This window comes from Ambystoma mexicanum, chromosome 8 (genome assembly GCF_040938575.1).
Source record: "Ambystoma mexicanum isolate Mex_15411 chromosome 8, UKY_AmexF1_1, whole genome shotgun sequence".
Classification (NCBI taxonomy): Eukaryota; Metazoa; Chordata; class Amphibia; order Caudata; family Ambystomatidae; genus Ambystoma; species Ambystoma mexicanum.
Window position 1 is genome coordinate 582654481 of NC_090929.1, and position 22477 is coordinate 582676957.

Consider the following 22477-nt stretch of genomic DNA (forward strand, 5'->3'; position numbering starts at 1 on the left):
ACTAGGGTACAACGAGCATTTGCCAATAAAATATCTTTGGCTTGATCCAACATAGCAAGTTCATTGGGCTCTCATAATATCTTGTCCCTCTTGAATATGCAAGATGGAACGTGTCCGTCTCTTTTTCATTCTTGCAGGTTGGTGGGATCCTGCCATCCAAAATTATTCTTCAGCATTCAGCGATTTTCGCGCCTCCTTTGGCAAAGTTTGTGAATTCCTCATTCACCCATTGTTAGGCAGAATTATATGCAGTATCCTTTGGGAACAGCACACACAATTAGGACTACAAGTGACAGTACAAATTCACCTTTGGTACAAGCCTGTACTACACAGTAAAGTGGTAGCGATGGCTGAGCAGCCAGACTTATCTCAAGAGTAAGTGAGCAGTATCAATAGTTACACAAAGGATAGAAATTACTATGATTCAAACAAACACTGACTCAAGGTTTCTGAGTAAAAGAATATACATTTATGTACACATCAGTTGTATAACATTTCACTAAAGTAAAGCAATTGAAAAATCACACTCTTAATACACCACACCACACCCAATAGATTCTGGACAAGTTAGACCCAAAATGAAGTGTGAGCAAAATGGCACTCCAGCAATTTAAAAGGGACGGAAAGACAAAGTTAGACAAGAATTGAATAACACCAACAGGTAAGTAAGCAGGGCAATCTAGAAAGAGGAACTACAGTGATGGAATCAAATCAAAAAGGCTTAGGGCCAAAGTCAATGGGACAAAAGTCTTTTGCTCAAGATCACACAGTTTAGGGTAGTTTGTGGTTAAGTCTTTGCCAAAAGTTCAAGACGAAGTTGGTCGGCAGAAAAGTTAGTTTAAAGAGTAGAGAAGGACAAGCCCTCGGATTGGCGAAAGGTTTCACACATCTTCACCGCGGCTGGACGAAACGAACAACCGGATTCGAACAGTACCTTAAAATGGAGAAGCAGCTGTAGCTGAGGTGGACGTTCCTGGCAGATCCTGCAGGCTCACGGATCCTGAAGCGACTGTCGGACAGACACGAAGTAGGAAGACTGGAGGGTCCTACACTGCCCAGGGAAGAAACCAGCAGCAGAGCAAAGCAACAAATAAAAGGTGCGCTCATTAAAACCCAACCAGGATCTGACCTTCCTGGCTACCCGGTTCACTGTAGCTCTGCACAGCAAATTCGACCAGTGGAGGGAGGCCTGGCTTGGAGTTTGGGTGAACTGGTTGGTCACACCAGCTCAAGGGAAGAAGATTCCTTGAAGATCTTCCCTGTTGTTGAATGAGTATGAATATTAGTTAGTATGAATATTGGACCTGCAGCAGGGCTTCACCGGGTGGTTCAGTTGTTGTAGGGGTCCTCTTCTGTCAGCTCCTCTTTGGTTCTTTCATTCCAGTGGCGACTCTGCCTTTCCAGCACCAGAGACCTGCTTTTTATGCAGTTTTCCCCCATTCACACAGCCTGGCTGTCAATCACACAGCAGGGTGGCTGTCCCGCCGGGACAGTCGCCACTGCCAATCAGATCAGAGTGCGTCCAAGTCACCACTGCCAATCAGATCAGAGTGAGTCCAAGGAGACCCTGTGCAGGGAGTCCTAAACCCCTCCCTCACATCCTGTCCCCCCCAAACATACAGGCGCCTAAGGAGGGCTTCTGTGGAGAAGCCCGCGAAAAGACTGTGAACAAAGGAACCAAACCTGTTTTGGCGCGCGGAGTAAAACACGAGAAGCACATTTTCAAAAAGAAATGGTGAATAAACCCAGCCGGAACCGTATAAAAACGTATATGGTCTAGTGGGTTTAAATTCGAGGCTACCAAGATAGCCTAAAACAATACCAGGGTTATTTAAGATAACCGCGGTAGGAAAAATAGGTTAGTTACCACTGCCACTAGCCAAGTCTTAATGAAAAGGGAGCGAAACAATGCCCCAAGAGAAACAGACAAAAAGGGATAAGTATTAACCCTTTCCAGTACTCTATGTAAGATAGTTTGTACTGGGTCTCTGGATTGGAAAAGAGCGAAACAATGCTCCAAGAGAAACAGACAAAAAGGGATAAGTATTAACCCTTTCCAGTACTCTATGTAAGATAGTTTGTACTGGGTCTCTGGATTCAAAGAGACTAATAAAGTCAATGGCAACTTTACATGTTCTGGGAGACAGTAGTCAGTCCCAGAAAATGGAGTCTGAGTTGGGAAGTCTAAAAGACAACCCTGTTTCACTGCACTGAAGGTGCTGTGTAACACATAGTAAAAAGATGATGCCTGTGGAGTAGGTGAGGCTCCACAGTCTATGAAGACAAGAAAATGTTAAACACACACAGCAAAACACATGTAAGAGTGGGGCAAAAGGCTCACACTCTTACCAGGTGAAAAAAATAAATCCTAGAAATCCAGCAAAGCTGCTGAGCGACTCAGTAGGTAAGGGAATTTAGCCATTCTGGCGAATTATTCCTAACAACCATTGCATGGTCCCTGATGTTCTCAAACAAGTAGTGCTGACGCCCTTATCAAAGAAATTTGAACCCGCCCAGAATAACCCAAGCAACGTACGCCCTACAGCTAATACTTTGTTCTTGCTGAAGATCTTAGATAAAGCTGACACAATTCAGTTTCTGCGTCATTTAGAAAGTAATAATATTCTCCACCAAAAGCAATCCGGATTCCCTTCTTTTTATGGCACTTAGATGCTTTGGAGGACCTGCATACTCATATGCTAAGCATCATGGAGAAAGGCTAGTCAGCCTTATTAATACTTTTGGATCTATCGGCAGCCTTTGAGTTGCTTCAACATTCCTGCCTCTTAAAAGCACCTTTGCTCGCATGGTCTTTGTTCTAACAATGCCACCAACTGGATTGCTTCCTTTCTCGGAACCAGGAAATCTAGAGCTTGTTGGGGGAGGTAACTTCAGCACCCAAAGTCATCATCGAAGTGGTCTCGAAGGGCGCTTGCTTATCCCCTGCACTATTTAATCTTTATATTAGGGCTTTTTGTGATCTCCTGGCTACCCTGGAGGTTGGGTTTTCTAACTATGCCAATGACACACAGTTTATCATGGAACTGAGCGGTGACTATGCCACTGACTCAGCTCTGCTTAATTTCATCTATAACGGCATCAATATTTGCATGAATTTAAATGCGTTGTGTCTCAATCCTCTAAAAACAGATTTGATGATCTTCAGATCTCAACAAGCAAGAGCTAGAGCGAAACTCTGTGGAGATTACCATAGCCTGACCACTGATAATAACATCATCAAGATAAAGGATCAAGTTAAAACCCTTCGGGTGTTCATGAATGAGACAGTGGATGCTGAAGCTCATGTGTACAATGTAGTAAGCAATACACATTACCATCTTAAAGTATTAAGGCAAGCCAAACCATTTTTGAACCGAAACATAAGACTATCCTGGCAAGGGCAATAATTTTGCCTCGTCTGGATTATTGCAGCGCTCTACTTCTTGGTGCAAGCATCTGCAATATACGCCACCTACAAATTCTACAAAATTACGCTATTCGTTTCATCTATGATGCCCCTAAAAAGGATCATATCATTTGTGCAAGAAGGGACCTACACTGGCTACGAGTGACAGCTAGGATTTGATGTAAGGCTCTTACCCTGACGCATAAAGGCTTGTATGGTAATGCGCCTTGCTACCTAACGGAACTAATTAAACCTTATTTTCCGGTAAGGGAGCTTTGCTCAAGCACAGGGGGTATTTTGATGGTACCAAGTACTCAAAAGAGTAGATGCCTTGGAAAAGCATTCCATGTTTTATCGGCTCAACTTTGGAATATGCTCTTGAAATTCCCCAGCTGCAATGTCTGGATAAATTAATGGCAGGTGAAGTAATGTTCGTAGGGGACAGGACCTGTTGGGACGGTTAGGCCACTGGTGAGTATATACAAGGTGCACATTGATTTACAGCCACCAATAGCTGTGTCTGAGTTAGTGGAACACTATTAGTAGATATGTACTTTCTGCTTCAAACTCAAGCTAGCTTGCACAATATATTCTGGCTGATGGAGAGAGCTCAATTAGTGGAATTGCTGTATGGAATGCCCCTAGACGGGTTTAGCATGATCCAACCAATATTTGAGAACTAATTCCAACCCTTTCCACCACTCTTGCAATGCTGAATACTTCCCTGCCCCCTTCCTGGGTTACTCTCTGTGCAGTGCTGCCTGGCGACCACCCGCACAGCACATACACAGGGCCACAATGCTGCTGCCGGGATCGGCTACGTGCACGGCAAATGCAGTGAAGAACGCACCTTAAAGGTGCACACAGGACAGCGGCACATGGGTGAGGGTCAGCAGTCGGGCTCCAGGGCTTACCATTTATACTACATGCATGCGCACGCATGCGCAGCTAGGTGAAAAGGCAAGCTTTGCCACCTTTCATGCCTGAGGGAATGAGGGCACAGTGAAAAAAGACCCAAATTTGAATCTTAACAGTCGGGTCGGCCCGGCTGCCGATTGTTGAAATTCAAATTGAGGTCCTGGCAGGTAGCTCGCCGCTGACAAGAGTTTCCCGGCCAAGCCCCTAGCTTCGCTGACGGAAGCAGGGGGCTCTGTTATCTAATCTGCTGTCCTCCTTTCCCCAGCAGTCATTTGCTTGTTTGCAGGCATTTTGCTCTGCATGTTTCTTTTTTCTGGCCTGAAAGGGGGACACGCTGCCCTCTAGACATCAGAGTGGCTCCATCTCTGCAGAAGACACTGCTTTAAAGGATCAAATCTTGTTGCTAGTTGACCGCTGTTATAGCGCAGTGATCTGCCGTTTGCGCTGCTTTCCTCTGCCCAGGCATTGTATAAGCTGCTCCAGTATGGGGTTTGCAAGATGCACTGAGTGGGCCAACTCTATGGCAGACTGGTGCTTCAAAGTCATTTTTACCATTCCTGTTCGGGCACCAGCTGCAGAATAATAGGTGTAACGTGCACCAAGAAGGAGTGCTCAGAATAACGACTCACATTTCATTGAAATCAGAACTTCCTACGCATCATCTAAGTCACACTCTAAACACTTTGTTTGTCTTCCAACTAGCTTCACTGCAGATTGACAAAATACTTCAAATGGAGCAAATTTGTGGAAAAAGGTAGTTTTAGAGAAAAAAGGACACCCGTCTTGTGGTGAAAGGAGTAAATAGCATTGCCATCTCTGCCATGCACAGCGAGGTGAGAAATGCAACAGGTGTGTGATTTTACATATGTGTGCACTGCTTTTGACTAATTGGCAACTCGTTATCAGCCACTGCAGACAAGAAGACAAGATCAGGGCCCGCAGCCACTTGGTGTGATCTGCAGCACACGCCTGTTCACGCTCTCTAAAATGTGTGGGAAAGACCATGATCACTTCACACTCGTCCTCGTACTTTATGTTTTCTGTTAGTTTTCACAGCATGGCGTCCAGTGTCCCCAAAAAAAGCGCAAAGATATTTGTAGTAAAGGAGTAGTGTTGGTGTGCAGGTGTCCCCGGACCTTAGGTGCCAAGCATGGAGCTCGCTCTGAAGCAGTGGCATCTCCAGGAATCAAGTTTAGGGTGGGGGCACAGACAGTGCCACAGGCAAAAGTAGGGGGAGGGAGGGAACACCTATCAAAGGGCAATGTGTATGCTTTTCCCAAATTGACGCAGGCAAAGTAGTCCAAAGTGGCCCGGGCGAGGTACAAATCGTGCATTCATACAGCAAGCAATTCTGTTGTATATATGTATATATCTTGATGTTAACAATATTGTCTCATCCTATATTGATATTGAAAATATATATTGGTATATCTCCAAAACTCGATATATATCGCCCAGCATGCACACAGCACCTGTTAAGTTCACTCTTGGTTTCGACCTTCATGGGTAATTTGTTCAGATGTTGTCTGTTGTCATTGGCAGGTAATGGACACCGGCCATTTTATGCCCTTTGAAATGATGCAGTGTTCATATTGTTTCCCGATCGCATCTTCTGTAGGTGGCCTTTCACAAGTGTGCCATTAATAACCACGGTTTGTGATGCCTTTTTGTGCATCTCGCATCTGGCTGAAGGTTCTTTTCTGCAAGGTCTGTGCAATTGGGGCTGTGGGTTCCTTTGTCAGCAGTGTCTTTGTGTGGACATTTTGTAGTGCAAATGTAGCAAGAGCACTGAGAATATCCAGAGCGGGCATGTGAAATAGAGGAGCACAGTGTGTGTCAGTGTGGCAGTGACTCCAGCATTAAAAGTCACAGAGACATGTGACAGTACTCCTGATTGGGTGAAGATGCGTTAAGCAACCCACTATTGGATTACATCTGCTTAGTACAACAGGAATGTATTGGGAATTGTATGCCACAGCATTACCAGTTGTCATACAAACCACAAAGACTGCTTCTTGGAACCCCTCTCTTCTTGTAGCAATTTTTTGGGGCGAATTGTGGTGGCTTACGCCACCAAACCACACCAGAACCAACAAAGTAGCCCAATGAGTTCTTGTGCTGGTTTGTCAAAATACCTAACTTCTTTATATATTTAAGCAAGCTGTACTTAAACCAAGCCTACTAAGTCAAAATGGTATTATTGCCTGACAATATTCACTACACAAATTCACAAACATTTGAGATAAAAGATGGACTGCAGAAAAGGCCATATACTTTAAATATGGACTTACCTGAAAATAATGATGATGTCAGACTTATGGATAGTAATGCTTTTGTGTTGGTTTATCCAATGAAATGTGTTGTGTGATGGATTGCTGGGTATAAATTTAAGGAATTCCTAATTGATTATATATGGATCACTAACTGAACATTTTCTGCAAAACAGTTGGAACATAAGGAGAGCAGGTTGCAAGAGTACTTGGGAGGATTTCTTACTTTGTGGCCTATCTTCAGGATATAGGTGGAGCGACTAATTACATTCATATGATGCACGCAACCCCAAAATGCGAGTCTAAGAAATGCAGCTGTATTTCCTAAATATGCACCCAAATGTAATGTCTGTGGAATGGGCAGTGTGCCGAACCAGAAGGAGTCGGACTCAAGGATGACATTTCAAGTGCGTTTTTTACACTAAAAATAAAACGCCTATCTATGCCTACTGCTAATAGTGATTTTCCATACCTACAAAAATAAGTCTAAGAATGCTCGTCCGTTGTCAATATCAAGAGTAGTCCTCAGTCCAAACCTAATCTCTATCTGACCCTATTGCTGTGGGAAAAACAACATTTTTTTTAATTGTGTTTTAGCCTATTGAAATAGGCCTTTAACCCAACAGTACAAAACAAAGAATAAAATCATCAAAAGACAAAAGTGAATGTTATACAGTACAATAGTGAAAACCAAAATCCCAGTAAATAGTAACCTAAAAGCATACAAGGCTACAACCAATTTCACACCATTACTCCACATTAACCTGGCCCAAAATAACTCCACGTGTTCCAGGGATCCTAGGTAATGTAACCTAACGTCCCTGAAACCAGCACACTGCAACACTGTGTTTCAGTGTTTCTGCCCCACTGTGATCCATACAGAACCTACAGTGTATGTTTTTTATGGAGCTATCTCACTTGATTCTCTGTTCAATGGTGGGATTTTGATTTAAGCGGAAACGCAAGTAAGCCCTCTGAATCTTAGGACAGAGAAATAGGGCTACATACTGAGGGATATCCTCTCTCTTCCTTCTAAATGTTGCGTGCTCTGTGTAAAGGGAGAAAGTTGCCAATATATCACATGTTTCACACCAATCTACCCTAAACAACTTATTTTTAACTAGATCCGGTGTACTTTCTAGCTCTTCTGTTGTTGAATCTATTTGCAGGAGTATTTGGAACATTTCCTGCTTGAACTCTTCAATTGAAGTTGCTGAAGGCAGAGTAGAAGGTTCCCTCAGTTTTGAGTAAAGAGAATTTTTAAGAGGATTCAAAAATTTAGCATAATCCGCCAGGTTCTTCCAAAGAGCCCTACCAGCCAAGGAAACCAGACCAATTCATGCCCGATTACCGCATTTGGTAGGGAATATGCCTAGCCCAGCGTTTTCTTCCAAAGCTGGCCCTGTAGACGGTTCAAGCAAGGTCCCATATCAAAAGGTACTATGGCCAACCAATACACAATAGTCGGCTCCACCTTCTGCACATAGAACCTGACCAAGGGAAGCAGAGAGTATGAACATAACTGCAAATAAACTCTTTTTCTTTGTGCCAAAAAAGGAGTGGCTTTGTTCTTGAGAAAGGTTTTCCAGGCTTCCCTCGAGTGACTATTGGAAAGGGTGAAACCTAAGTACCTCATCGTCGACAACCTCTCCAAGAGTTGGCCCCCCACCTTCCAGACAAAGCCCACTGAACACCTTTTAATTGTAAAAACAATAACATTGGACTTGGTCCCATTTACCTTCAGGTTATTGTCAACGACGTATAGATGGAATAGGGTCAACTTCCTATGGAGACCTATAGGTGTTTGTCGAACAAGATGATATCATCAACAAATGCCAGTCAGTTGAGTAGCAATTTGCCTAATTCTACAGGGAACGAAACTCCTGCATCTCAGAGCCTGTTTAAATCTGAAATGTAGCGATTGAAAAGTGTTCGAGCCACAACGCAGCCCTGTCTTAGCCCCACAAATGTAGGAACCGGACCCGACATGGCCCCCTCCTTAGTCAATCTCACCCTCACAACAGATTCGCATTGCAGCAAGGCCAAGAGTTGGATCATTTTAATGGAATGTTCCACAACATAAATATATAAGCCAAAGCAATAGCCTCACAGTTTAGGCTATGCCTGGCCAGTTGTCCTTTGGGATCTCTCTCTGGAGATGGTTGCCAGTTCATACAAAAATAGTACAGACAAGAAGTGTTCTCAGTTCTCCTGTTAGCCTCCTCAGATAGGTTTGTTAGTCTCTATATAAATGAAAGGTCTCCCGTTAGTTTCATAAAGAATTGTCTTACATTATTTGTGTGCTGCCCTCTGGGCCAGCCTCTATGTAAATCAAATGCATTAACTTCTTTACGTGAAGGAATACTTCCTTTTTTCCTTTTACCCCAGTTCGGCAAGTCTACAGAGAAATCAAAGGTGTCAACTCCTTTACATGAAGGAATGCTTCCCTTAAACCTTTAACACAAGCTTGGCAAGTCTCTAGAGAAATCAAAGGTGTGAGCTTCTTAACGTGGAGGAAGGTGTCCCTTATTTATTTGCCACCACCTTGACCAGTTTCTCTCTAATGGCTTTGGATCTTGCACAAATTGAACCCTCCAGATTCCCTTCTCTTTATGACTGTACCAATGACACTTATTTCTCAAGGATTCTCCAGGCATCTCTGGAACCCTGCAGGTTACCTCCTGTTCATGATTGTACAAATGCCACTTATTTCTCGAGAGCTCTCCAGGCCCCTCTGTCTTTCCACTTTCCTAAACCTCTCTGGTTGTATATGTGCTTCTTGCTAAGATTCAGTACTCAGGTTTCTAGGGCTTCCTTAACTCTCTTTGTCAGTTTCTTGCTTTTTATTTCCTTCTGCTCACCTCCCTCCACCTTGAGGAACCCTGGTACCTTCTATGCCTTTGGTTGTGCTCCAGTGAGATCGCGTCATAGCCAGGATGTTTCTGTCCTCCCTTCTCTACAGCGTTGCAGGAATGTAAGCTTCAGCTTTTCATCTTCTGCCTGATTCGGCAGTCTCCGTGGTGCAAGGTCCAAGCTTACCTGTCCTGCGCAGGTCGAGGTCAAATGTCCACCTACTCCCTTCTGAATTGTAAGACCTTAGTGAGTTATAAACACTTCTAGATCGACACCACAGAGGGAAAAGGGTATTGGCACAAAATAAAAAGCTCAGATTGCTGAACCCTTCTTATTGCCACTGGTTTTCTATTGGTAGCTTCTTCCTCTACTCTCTTCTTTCTCCCAGACTGTCAGTGATCAGCTACAGGATCTACAACAAAGAATACCCATTAGCTACAGTCTAAACATGTACGTTTCACCTTTCACTCACTCCCTTCTGAACTATAGCTACCTGAAGGCATCCTCGAAGAGCTGAAAGACTGACTGAAGAACAAACTGTGTACCACTCGTGCTTCAAGAGTTCTGAATGGATTATGATTCTTTTAAGGTACTGAATGCAACTACATACAGGTTCAGACTCTAAGTTCGAGTCTTTGATTGAGCATTGAGCTTCACAAGCTCAGGACTTTTAACTTCACTGCCATGTGGATATTTGCACTACTAAATCATCTAGTGCTTACTGCACAAACGTCCTCTTTATCACCAAACTGCCCAGGCTGACTGAAACTCATTCCCTCCTTTCACTGCGCTCCCGCTCTGAAATCTCTCCTCATGCACACTGTGCTGCAGCACTTTAATCTTCCTTCCATTCTCCGACCCAGGCTGCCCTGAAGCATATGTTCTTATGCAAGTGTTACCATGGTAACTGAACGCCTGCTCTCTCAACGTCACATGGGTCCTTTACTCGAACATCCTGATGAAACCTTTAAAAGGATATTGTATCTTGAATTACTTTTTTTTAAAACAGCTGTAACTACTCGTTTCTACAGCGCTACTAAACATGACTATTTACAAGTCTTTCAACATTCCGGATTGAACATCACTTAGCTTTGTTTGCATTTTGTTGTCCTGATGAAACACTGGGTGATATCTCTTTAACTGCTCCTTCTTCTGCTGAGCTCAGGCTCTGAATTTCTTAGTTTCTTTTCTTCCCTTCAGGAGATTCAAAAGACTGTGACCTTCTCTGGACTAAACTTGGATGAAAGGCAGTTTAGAATCCCCTGAGAGATTCCAAATGACCTCACACTGCCTTCAGCCAATCACTTGCCAAAAGGGAGATCTCCATCTTGCCCTGGGACACTGCTGGGTTCCTGCATAAACCTTGTTAAGGAAAGTACACATCACCACCAATTCACCTCACACTCAGCCACACCTAACCTCACTTTCTCCTGATATTATTGGTATGTAACGTCTGCAACTTCTTGATAGGGCCCTGACACTTGGTCCTCGCGTTCCATGAGGAGTATTCATAACTGTGGTTCTGGCCCTGGCGTAGTTTCCTGGGTCCCAGACCCAACACGGCTGCAACGTGGCCACGCCATCAGGTAAGACGGTCCTTCCATCCCCGTCTTTTACCTCTCTGATTTTGCCCAATTCGCCAGTCTCTGTGGCCCTCATGTACCACTGGGAGGAGCCATTCCTCCATTCTGTCTTGGCCTCAGCATAGTTTCCCAGGTTCTAGGCCCACCAGGGTGGCAGCATGGTCCCGCCACCAGGTAAGGTGGTCCTTCCATCCCTGTCTCTTACTTGGCTGTATCCCTTTACTCGGCGCCGGCCTTCCGGCATCTCTGCCTTCTCTCTGTGTCACTCCACACTGCTGCTGACTCTGCAATGTAGCATGGCTCCGCCCCTCCAAGACGCTTGTACGTCAGAGGCTGGTCTCTGCACAGGATTCTTCCTCCTCCATTCAAGGCTCCTTGTCTCTTTATTCTTGCTGCCATAATTCAAAGGTGCGTGCTGCTTTTCGTCGGTTGCTGAATTTAAGCTAATGCCAGAATTGCCATGAACCAATGAAAAAGCAATGTTAGTATTTATTGGACGTAATACAGAAGTAACATCAGTCCCTTCTGTACCCATATATGCGGACAGAGTATTGTTCATAGAGAGTTCCTTGTAGGAAATGGACTCCCATGGAGGTCCCACTTTCCCTGACCCCTAGGGAGGTTCGTGCTTAGCAGGCTCACCTCCCTAGCCTCAAAGGGGGTGGCTCCCCCCTAGGAAGAAGGGACAAATTGTCCAGGTTCGTCGCAGCAGATATAAAACATTATTAGGAATTTAGACTATTGTGTATATTGTACTAACTAATACATTTTTATTGACAACATATTTTGTTTTAAATTGGTTAACCTTTATGCACTTAGGCAATATTTAATGAAGTTTTTAAATATGATTTGCTGCTAGTATAATATCTATCCCTGAAAACTATTTAGTTTAGTGTGTAGATGTATCATGGTTTTGATATTTCCGTTTGAGATGTGTTGCTAACTTAATAATGACTAGTGGTTACTCTTTGCAGCCTGGTTATAAAAGTTGTATTGAACTGAAGTGTTCTGTAGGCTAGAGCATGCCGTGCAATTGTCTTCGAACCTTCAACAGTATAGCAGATGGGAAATTAACACAATATTTGTCCGTGCGGATTGTCCAACAACTATTCATTCTTCCCTCTTTCCCAACAACAAGTGGTGGCCAACTTGGAAAAGGGGTTAATGATAATAACTTGCTCTTTGTGGCACTTGCTACAAAAGTTCTAGTGCGACAAAAACATGTAGTTATCTATCTTGGAAGACTGAAAGGCTGAGTTAGCCATGGCCCGTTTCAAATTACGCATAGTCGACAACAGTGAGTGCTTAATTCACTTGGCCATCTACCATTTGCTCAAGCATACAGGCCATGTCACAACCAAAGACTTAAAGTACCACCTTCCAAACACTGATTGAGGTCCAGAGCAAAATAGGGACAAATATTGAGAAGTAATGTAATGGGAACCAGATATGACTTCCCTGCATATGATTTTCTACATCACTTTCTTTCATTTAGAATGGTAAATTGTAATCAGCAAACGGAAGTAGATTTCACACCAACAGTACTTTGTATAGGTGAATTTCTTTTAACAGTTGAATTGGTAGGTCCTCTCTGTTGTTGTATGATTTGTTTATACCTAAAATCAATTAGTTTAATAATAAATTAAGTAACATTACATTGTATAATTTTTTTACCTGAATTCTTTCTCACTTTTTCCTCTCAAGTCTCGAACTAGCCAATGGGAATTAAATGCATCTTGTGGAGGCATTCCCCACCGCATAATAGCATTTAAGAAGGCCTTACGTTGCCGAGCGTTGAAACCCAGGACCTGCATAGAGAAACAACAAATTGAGATTTTTATTTACTGAAATCCTTGTGTGCAAATAGGAGAAATATTCAAAATGGGTCATCTTCACTAATCAATGACCCAAAAAAATATTAATTTTGAGACTGCAATAGTTAGATTAAAGGCATATTCCTCAACAGGAGAAAAGACTGCAATTTATGCATAGAAAATGATCACATATTCAAAATGATTACAGGTGAGCACAAAGTCAGGATTTTGCAATCAAGACCTCTCAAGTCCTCCAAATCAGCTCCAGCCATGTATATCTGTATACATCAAATACATCTGTCCGATGATCCTTCACCACAGACTATGCTGGCTAGAGCTAAAGGCAGCATATTCATAACTGTAAGAGTGCGGATGATGTAAGTTCAATTCATTATAGCAAATTCGTTATTTATTTACTATGTTTGAGGTTCAGATAGATAAATGTTCAGTCATAAATTGTAGAACTTTTTCATTGTATTGATGACAGCACAGTCACAACCTTACACCAACCGGTTATAATTTTGTATATTTTGCAATAAAACTGAACAATGAATTTTGTATCTTAAGTCAACAGACAATATGATATGCAGTAATGCATTGATTTTTGAATCACAAAGTTAATACACACAATAAAGATAGTGCGGCGTAATAAAATGAGTATCTACGTAATAGAAAACAGACCCATTATGCAAGCTCATTTTAAATAGGCTTTCAAGCAAACATGAATGGCTAACTGGTAATGCTAGATATGAAAGGTGGCCTGTGATGGAACCACTGTTAGAGTAACACTTAGGGCCTCATTACACGGAAGGCAGTAAGGGTTAACGGTCACCGGTAATGGTACCGGTGACCGTTAACCCTTACCGCCTTACTACGAGGTCCCTTAGCGGGTTAGTACTTTAACGCCTGCTTTTAGCAGGCGTTAAAAACCAACCCACTAAGGGACCTTGGTGCTAATTACGGCATCGCAAATTTGCGGTACCGTAATTAGCACCTTCCCCATTCCCATTATGCCTTATGGGGCAAAAATGGGAATGGGGAAGGGCAATGGTGGAAGGGGGAATTACCGCCCCGCCAACCTTGGAATAGGGCGGTAATTCCCCTTTCCACCAAGGCGGTGCCGGTATTTTACCATATAAACCATATAAAATTAGCACCTTGGTCCACCGCCTACCGTTTAATGAGGCCCTTACGCATATTCCTTAGGCAATCTTTCTTCCAATGTTATTTTGCCACTATATTAAATGAAATATTCCAGGCCCATGATATAAAAAAAAACATTTAGGATTGTATACATTGGAAAAAGTGGGCTAGATGATACCAACTGGAGTAAAGCAGGAGATGCTAGAGATTCACAATTGCTACCTTATATCTGATCCACAAAGCCCAAAACTGAAGCAAATGTGGTGGTGCTCGGGGCATCCCTAAAATTCCCTTGAGCAAATATCTGTGAATCACATTTGCATATGAGCACCTCAAAGATGCTCCAGACGTTTCCACATGTGCTCCAGCTTAATGCTCTCAAGTATTTCCGGATTTACTCCAGTGAAAATCTTTATGAATTTTGCCAAATGTGCCTGTGCAATTACTCCACAGCTGACCTTTAATAAACACTGAGATGAGCTGAATGTTTTATTTTGTGGTGTGTAACATGCTACATGCCATCAAAAATCTTGCCTCAGGGCACGAGCAGGTAACTTTAGGGAGAGAAGACAATCAAACTCAATGAGCCCTGGGGACTAGGGGACTGTGATCAGTCCAGATTGGGAGTTCATCATGTTAAGAGCCACTCGTGGATCGAAACAGGAATGTTTTCAGTCATGACCTGAACTTTTGTCTTTCTGGTTCTCGGCAGAGGGACTGTGAGAGAGAGTTCCACAAAGAGAAGTCTTGCTAGGAGAGCAGGTGCCTAATAGTTTGGCAACAATCTGGTGAGATAGTGACGTGCATCAACATAGTCGGATTTATGGACCAGGAAGAGAGTCTCCTATTAAGGCATCTCTCTGTGGAACTCCCTCTCACAATCCTGATACGTTGCTTGAATAGGCAAAAAGTGCTGAAACTACAGCGCTGGTGCAATGTGACCTATCTGCCTTTAGCTCAAATATAAGGAGGGCTGTATAATTATGTGCCATTTGACACAAGTACAGAGGTTTGGCAGACAACATGGTCGAGATGCCATAGCAATAGTTAAGTCATGGTATGACCATGGCAAGATTTAGGGCAATCATGAATGTGGAATGAAAACGAGAGGAGTCCTCCTAAGCAGCTTCATGTGATGACACCTAGATAGCAAACTTTAATTTACGAGCAGGAGGCAGTCCGATTCGTTATAGCCAACTGAAGGAGATAGAGCAATGGTTTGAGTGAATTACTTGTTTTATCGCGAGCCAGCTGTACAATCACTGTACATTACAAAAGCAATAACACACGATTTGGTCCAGTAAATTAAAATACCAACCAAGTATACACTACAATGTTTAAAACCATACACAGTGAAGAGTGATGTACCTCAATATTCCCACCAACTCTTGCCAGCAAAGGGGGAAGGGGCTTATCCCGATCACTTTTCAGTTGCCTCCTGGATTGTCTTTTCCCACCTAAAGGCAATGCACACATCAGCTGGTTAATTGTTCCACTTACACAAAAGATTAAACATTACAATTATCATCAAGGTATTACATCTTTGTATCTATAAATCAAAAGCAGCCAAACGTATCTGTAAGATGGCAGGCAGGGGAAGTACTTTCCATTGACACAACACTCCTAACCAGTACCGGTATAGGTGTAAAGCATTTATAATCAATGCGCACGTGGCAAATGGAACATATTGTACAAGTGTTTAATGTCATAAAGCATCACCATGTGCTGTGTGTGTCTGCAGTGAGAATGGGATGCTGACATTCTCTTTACAGTAAATGTTGATGCTTGGAGTGGGAAACTTGCGGACAAGGCCGACAGCTCTTGGACACAGTTGCAGATTCAATGTATTATTTATTGTCCACAGATCTTCTGGAGATCAGCCACAGGCATCTTCACGTTGCAGTCAAAATGCCTACTTTAAGGTCTTCTTTATTTAATAACTAGCAGTACCACTCAGCATTGCCCGGTTATGAACATGGGGGTCTGATATAGCCTGGTGTATGTTTTATTGTGTCATAACTTCCTATTTTTGAAGAATCGCGAAATCGGCAATTTCCTGAAATCGGTATTGTCCAATTTGACCTAATGCCAATTTGACCTACTCCCATTTGACAGCATCTTTTTGACCTAATTCGGTAGGTGAAATGGTACACTTTAATAAAAAAAATAGTTGTGGGGTAAGGGAATAGGTTGAGGTGGGGAAAAGTGGGGGGGTGGCAGGTCTCCCCCCGCTTTAGACAGGTGTGCAGGGGGACTCCCTCCGCAGTAGGTAAAAAATATTAGGTAAAAAAAATTAGGTGAAATGGGCAGTAGGTCAAGGTATTTAGGTCAAACAACCAATATCGCCAAAATCACCTATGCTGATAGCACAGGGCCAGACTGCGCTCCACCCCTGTGCAGGCCGAATGGGGTTGGTCAAATTTCACTATCGCCAGTACACCCCAGACTGGTATGCTGACCTTGTGTCCTAACTTCCTATTTTTGGGATAGTCTCAGAATCGGCAATCTCCCGAAATCACCTATACTTTTAGCATAGGGCCGGACCCTGCCCTATGCAGGGCAAATGGGTAGGTTTGGTCAGATTTCACTATCGCCAGTACACCCCAGCCTGGTATGCCGATCTCGGGCCAAACTTTAAGCCCACCAACTGTTGTGGGGCTGGAGCCAACCCTGAACAAACAAACACACTTTCACAAATATATATAGATGGACAGTTATTTAAACTCATGATGATTTCATAAGAATGTACACATATGTAATCTGAGCAAATCCTTTAAAGATGTATTTTGTGGCATATTCACATTACAATCTGCAGTAGAGGATGTGGATAAGTAGTAGACATCGTTAAGATCATGAATAGATGCTCAATGATTGACCAGCAAAAGAGCAAATGTTGAGGCCTGCAAATGGTAGGAACGAGTGAGCAGACAGATGAGATAGTGCTCCACAATGGTGTCCCAATTCTTAGGGCTGGCCCAAATGAGAGCACTAGTTTGGCATGCCAGAGTATAATTAAACATCCTGTTAACACCACCTATGACGTAGCATGGTTTTTTCAATAGCCACATAAGGGGGGGAATGCCCTACCCTCATTCTTCATCATAATGAAAAATGAGAATGACATTGGGCCCTATTTAAGGTTGTTTGTTCAAACAATGACACTGCTTAGTGAACACATAAGATGAAATCAGTCTCTTGTGGAAATCATATGAAAGAAACACGATGTGCTGAGGCTGAGATTCTTGGTATCTACGTTTGGAAAAGTAATTACTTACATAATCCAAACATATGCTTATAAAATGCACATATAATCTTAGGCTTGAATCCAGCATGTTACTATTCCATTCAATGCAAAGTCTCCAGAGGTCTCCATCCTTACATGAAAGGGCAGGAGAGTGGTTAGGACTCTGATGGGCTTCATAAAGGGTTTTTCTAGTAGAAACAAATTACTAAACATTGGGTTTGGGTGATTGCTTTTGGAAGTGCAGGCTTTGGTCCTCATCCTAAGGCATGCACCCTCTTTTTAAAAATAAAATGTCATGCAAATTGTGAGGTCACCCTTTTCATTCCCAGGAACAGACTCTTCCCCGCCACCAATTGGGCCGTGAGAGCCGCTCTAGGGTCTTCTACTCATGAACCCTCAAGGGGGGACATGTTATTTGACTGGTTTCAAGAATTAATGCACTCAGGACCCCTGAGGCCATATTTTAAGTCCCTCAAGATGGAAGTGCTTGTCTCTGCTCCTTAACCATTGGTGCCAGAGATGCAACCCATGGTACTTCAGACAGTGACAGCAGAGGCACCACCTACTCCATCGGGGGACATGGGCACTGAACCCATTGTACCTGCTCCTCCTCCCCTGCTGAAAGATCCACCTTTGCCTCCTTCCTGGTCCCCTGGATGATGACCCAGTGGATGACCAAGACGGCCTATCAGAAGACACTCAGGAAGTGCCCATGTCTATCAAAGCATTCTATGACAAGGTGCATGGGGTTATGGAGTAACTGGGTATTCCGATACACAAAAAAAATCAAATTAACCAAGGAGTGCTTTCTTCAGTCCTCTCAAGGTCAGGCATACACCTTCAGCCTTATGTGTGGGGTCGGCTACTAAAATGTGTCAAAAATCAGCTTCTGTTCAATCAGTCACAAAATGGGTGGACATGAGTTATGATGCCTCCTGGCAGCAAAATGTTGTGTGATGAGCCACCCTCCAGCTCATTCCACTCTAGTGGCGGCAGCTGTTGTCTTCCTCCACCTCTTCTCAGAACCTTCTGGGACAGGAGCACTGCCTTCTGGATAATGCAGGGAAGAATGTCTAACAACATTCTGCTCTAAGCTTCACATAGGCCAATGCAGAAACGGTTATGGCAGCTACCAACCTGACTTTTTGGAAAGAGCTGGGTGACTGACTCCCTCCTTGCCCCTGAATTAAATTTCAAGTGGGGTTCCGCTCAGACTTGGCAGAAGCTCAGCAAGTTGCACATGACCTCATGGAGACCTCCCATAACCACCTGGACACAGCTGCTAGGGGTAAGGTCATAGGTGCATCTTTTAGGCATCAAGTGCTACTCAAAGCCATCAGATTCCAACCAGATGTACAAGAGTGGATCATGGGGCTGCCATTTGGCAGGGTGGAGCTATTTAGTCCTCATACACACAAGGAGCTAAATAAAAAGAAAAATAGTGCACAGACAGTAAAGTCTTTAGCAGCACTAACCGAGCCCCCGCAAAACCAAGGTCTTCTGGCTGTCACTGGCTAGAGTCTAGAAGGCTTTAGAGGCTTCCACAACCACTGGAGTAGACAAGACAGATCTTTGGGCTTGCCACGCATAAAGCAAGCACGTCCATCACCACTGGTGTTCTTCTCCCAGACCTCCCCCACAGTCCAAGTGACATGAGGATGCAGATCCACAGTTCACCGGTCAGAGGAAGAGCACGTAATAATCTAGCACAATGAAAAACCATAACCACCGACAACTGGTCCCTATCGATGGTGCACAAGGGTGATCACCTTCCTTTTTCCCTTATCCACTATATTCTCCCCTCCTACAAAGAGGCTTAGACTTTCTCTCACGGGAGAAACAGACACTATTGGTCATAAAGGCAATAGAGAATGTTCCTCCTTAGGAGGAAGGACAGGATTTCCTTTCAAGATTCTGTACCATCTAAAGAAGAAAAAGGCTGGCCTGGAGACGCTACTGGATCTTTCCCACTTCACTTTTTTCTTACCCCAGGAAAAGATCAAGTTGATCATGACCACTCTCATCCGATCATTTGTGCAGCCAGGAGACTGGCTGGTAGCTGTGGAACTGCAAGACACATATTTGTACATTCCCATTCGGCCTCCTCAACGCAGTTACCGGCAGTTCTCCAAAGGCCATGACCACTATCAGTACAAAGTCTTACACTTCGGCCTCAGTTAGTCCCCAAAAATCATTGCTAAGCTTATGGCGGTGATGGCGGCGTTCTCATACCTGAAATACATTAATCTGTATCGATACTTGGAGGACTGGCTAATCACAAGCTCTAAGCAAGGTTTTTCCTACAGAAACACGGATAAACATCCTTTTGGAGAGACTACCATTGTTCCTGTCTCCTCCTCAAATGACAGCATGGTGGTCTCTTTGTCTTTTGGGCCAGATGGCAGCCTGTGGTCTGCCAGTACCCATGGTCTGGTTGCGGATGTGGCTCACCCAGCTACATTTGACAGCGAGTTGGACTAAGGTCTTTGGTCCCCTGACCAAGGTGGTTCCCATTTTACCCTTGCTCCGACAGGATCTTCAGTGGTGGGAAGATCCTGCTCACCAGTCTACCATCACAACAGACTCATCCCTATTGGGGTGGGGATCAACTGTGGAGGATCTCCAAGACCACTTCTTTTGGGACGAGGCAGACTCTCAGGAACACATACATCTCTTGGAATTAAAGGCAACCTTCCTTGCCTTACAAGTATTCTTGCCGGTGACAGAGAACTACAATGTCCTAATACTGACGGACAATGTAGTAAACATTTTCTACATCAACAAGCAGAGAGGCGCCAAGTTGGTGAAACTTTGTTCTGTAGCAGTGTGGTTATGAGAGTGGGCACTGAGCAACAACTTAGTGATACAGGTGGGTAATCCAACAGGAACAAAATATTTTCAAACAAAAGAGCTAAGCAGGAGATCTTTCCCCAATAATGAATGGAAAATGAGCGAGCAGATCCTTAGGGAGATGTTTACTTCCAAGGGTTTTCCCTGGATGGATCTATTCATGATGGAACAGAACAGCAAGTGTCATCATCATGCCTCATGGAAGGAGAAGGCGAGATAGTCAATGGGAGGTGCGGTATCGATCTCATCGAACAATCTGTTTGCATATACATTTCCACCTCTCCCTCTGATCCCAAATGTCTTGCAGAAGTTCAGAGCCTCCAATCATTGCAACGTTCTCCTGATAGCCCCTCACTGGTTGCAGAGGCATTGACTCTCAGACCTAATGTGTATGGCATGTGGATGCCCTACCTTCTGGATCTGTGTCACCAGCAGGGTGGAAGGTACTAGCACTCTGCCCACAATCACTTACCTTGGTGCTCTAGCACCTGAGAAACTGACCTATGACCACTTCCGCCTATTGGACTATAACCTCAAGGTAATGGGGGCATCCCATAAACCATCTACTCAATCCCAGTACAAAGGAAAATGACTTCGTTTTTGATATTGGATGTTGGGAAAGTCAAAATATCCTTTACAGGCATCCATAGTTGACATGTTTTAATTTTTATCAAATCTTATTATTATTATTATTATTACGGTAATTATTGCGTGTGGGCCTAGCTTCGAGAAGCAGCAGAGTGCTTTACAGAGGTATACAACAATACAGATATACAGGGGGATAGGATACAGAGGGGCACACAGGAGGGGTACCGGTGTACATGTGGCAGGGAGGGAGAGCGGATGGTGTCTAGTGAGTCAGGTGGCCTAGGTGTTGATGAGGAGAGACTCCTTGAAGAGGTAGGTCTTGAGTTATTTTATGAATTGTAGGAGCATGGGGGAGAGTCTGATGCTAACAGGGAGGAAGTTCCATAGTGTTGGGGCATAGGCTCAGAAGGCTTTTTTTCTGCTCCTTTCCATTTTGAAGAGCTGGGTGACTTGTCAGCAACTACCTTATAGATGAAGCAGCAAGACTTGAAGGTGATTCATGCGTGCAGTGGGAGCCAGTGAAGGTCGATGAGGGCCAGGGTGAAGTGGTCATATCTACGTAGACCCCTCATGAGGCATGAAGCCAGATGTATGATACTTCTCTGGGGCACAAGGGAGGATGACAGGAGGCCATTGAGGAGGGCATTGCCCCCACCCATGTGGGATAGGACCAATGCTTGAACGGTGGATCTAAAGCTTTTAAGAGGAAGGAAGGGCTTGACTTTCCATAGGATGGAGAGCTGATAACAAGCTGTCTGAGTTTTCTTAGCTATGTGTGTCTTGAAGGAGAGGTTTTTGTTGATGTGGAACCCGAGGTACTTGGCGCAGGAGGTGAGCCTGGGTGTGAAGCCCTCAGGTTGCATGGTTTATAGCCAGGTCTGTATGTCTGGGTGTTCAGTGTTGTCGGTGAGCAGTAGGAATTCGGTCTTGGAGAGGTTGGGCTTCAAGTATGATTTGGACATCCAAGACTGAATCAGCGAGAGGCAGGTTTTGAGCCTGTGGATGCCCTTAATAGAGTCAATCTTGAGGTATAGCTTTGTGTCATCAGTGTACTTGTGGATGTTGTGTGTGGCTAGGAGGGCTCCCAGCACCTCCATGTATAGATTGAAGATCACTGGGGAGAGGATGGAACCCTGCAGGACTCCACAGGTGATGGGTAGCATTGGCAATCTAGAGGAGTCCATCCGAAGAAATTGCTGGTGGTTGGCGAGCTAGTGCTTGAGCCAGCGTAGGACAAGGTTGTTGATCACCATGCACTGATTTAGGGTGTTCGTGAGCACCTGGTAGTCTACTGTGTCGAAAGTGGCTGAGAGGTTGGGCAGGGGTGGCCCTCATCAATGATGTTGAGGGTGTTGTCGACCATCTGTATGGTTGCTGCCTCTGTGCTGCATCTGAACCCGGATTGGTAGGTTTGGAGGAGAGTTTTGGTGTCATTTTCCTGTTGCAGTTGCAAGGCTACCGCTCTCTTGATGATCTTACCTAGGGGAGAATTTGACCTTTCTTTAGGGTCAATGGGACGGTGCCTTGAGTTCGGTAGCTGTTGATGATCTCCAAGTAGGGAAGGAGAGCTGCAGGTAGAGTCTTGAGGATAGAGGCTGGGAGGAAGTCATCTATATATGATGCAGCTTTGATGGATGACAGGGTTTTTACCAGGTCCTCTGTAGATAGTGTCTTGAATGTTGTCCAGGGTGTGGATATTTTCTGAGGAGGTACGTGAGGTGGGTCTGTCGATGTAAAGCTAGTGTCTATGTGCTGGTGCATCTTGCTGATTTTGTCGATGAAGAAGGTGTTGATGGTGGTGGGTTTTT

At 44.0% G+C, this 22477-nt stretch overlaps 1 protein-coding gene across 8 annotated transcripts in view; it reads right to left on the minus strand.

Moving 5' to 3' along the window:
* The window catches only part of CHD5 (chromodomain helicase DNA binding protein 5), a 2731226-nt gene that overhangs the window by 1065758 nt on the left and 1642991 nt on the right, over positions 1–22477 (minus strand). For all 8 annotated transcript variants that reach the window (XM_069610277.1, XM_069610279.1, XM_069610280.1 and 5 more), the window contains 2 exons: positions 15356–15444; positions 12705–12838 (listed from right to left, as the gene is read on the minus strand). In XM_069610277.1, coding sequence (XP_069466378.1) covers positions 12705–12838; positions 15356–15444 — 223 coding nt within the window. The remainder of the gene's footprint in view (positions 1–12704; positions 12839–15355; positions 15445–22477) is intronic.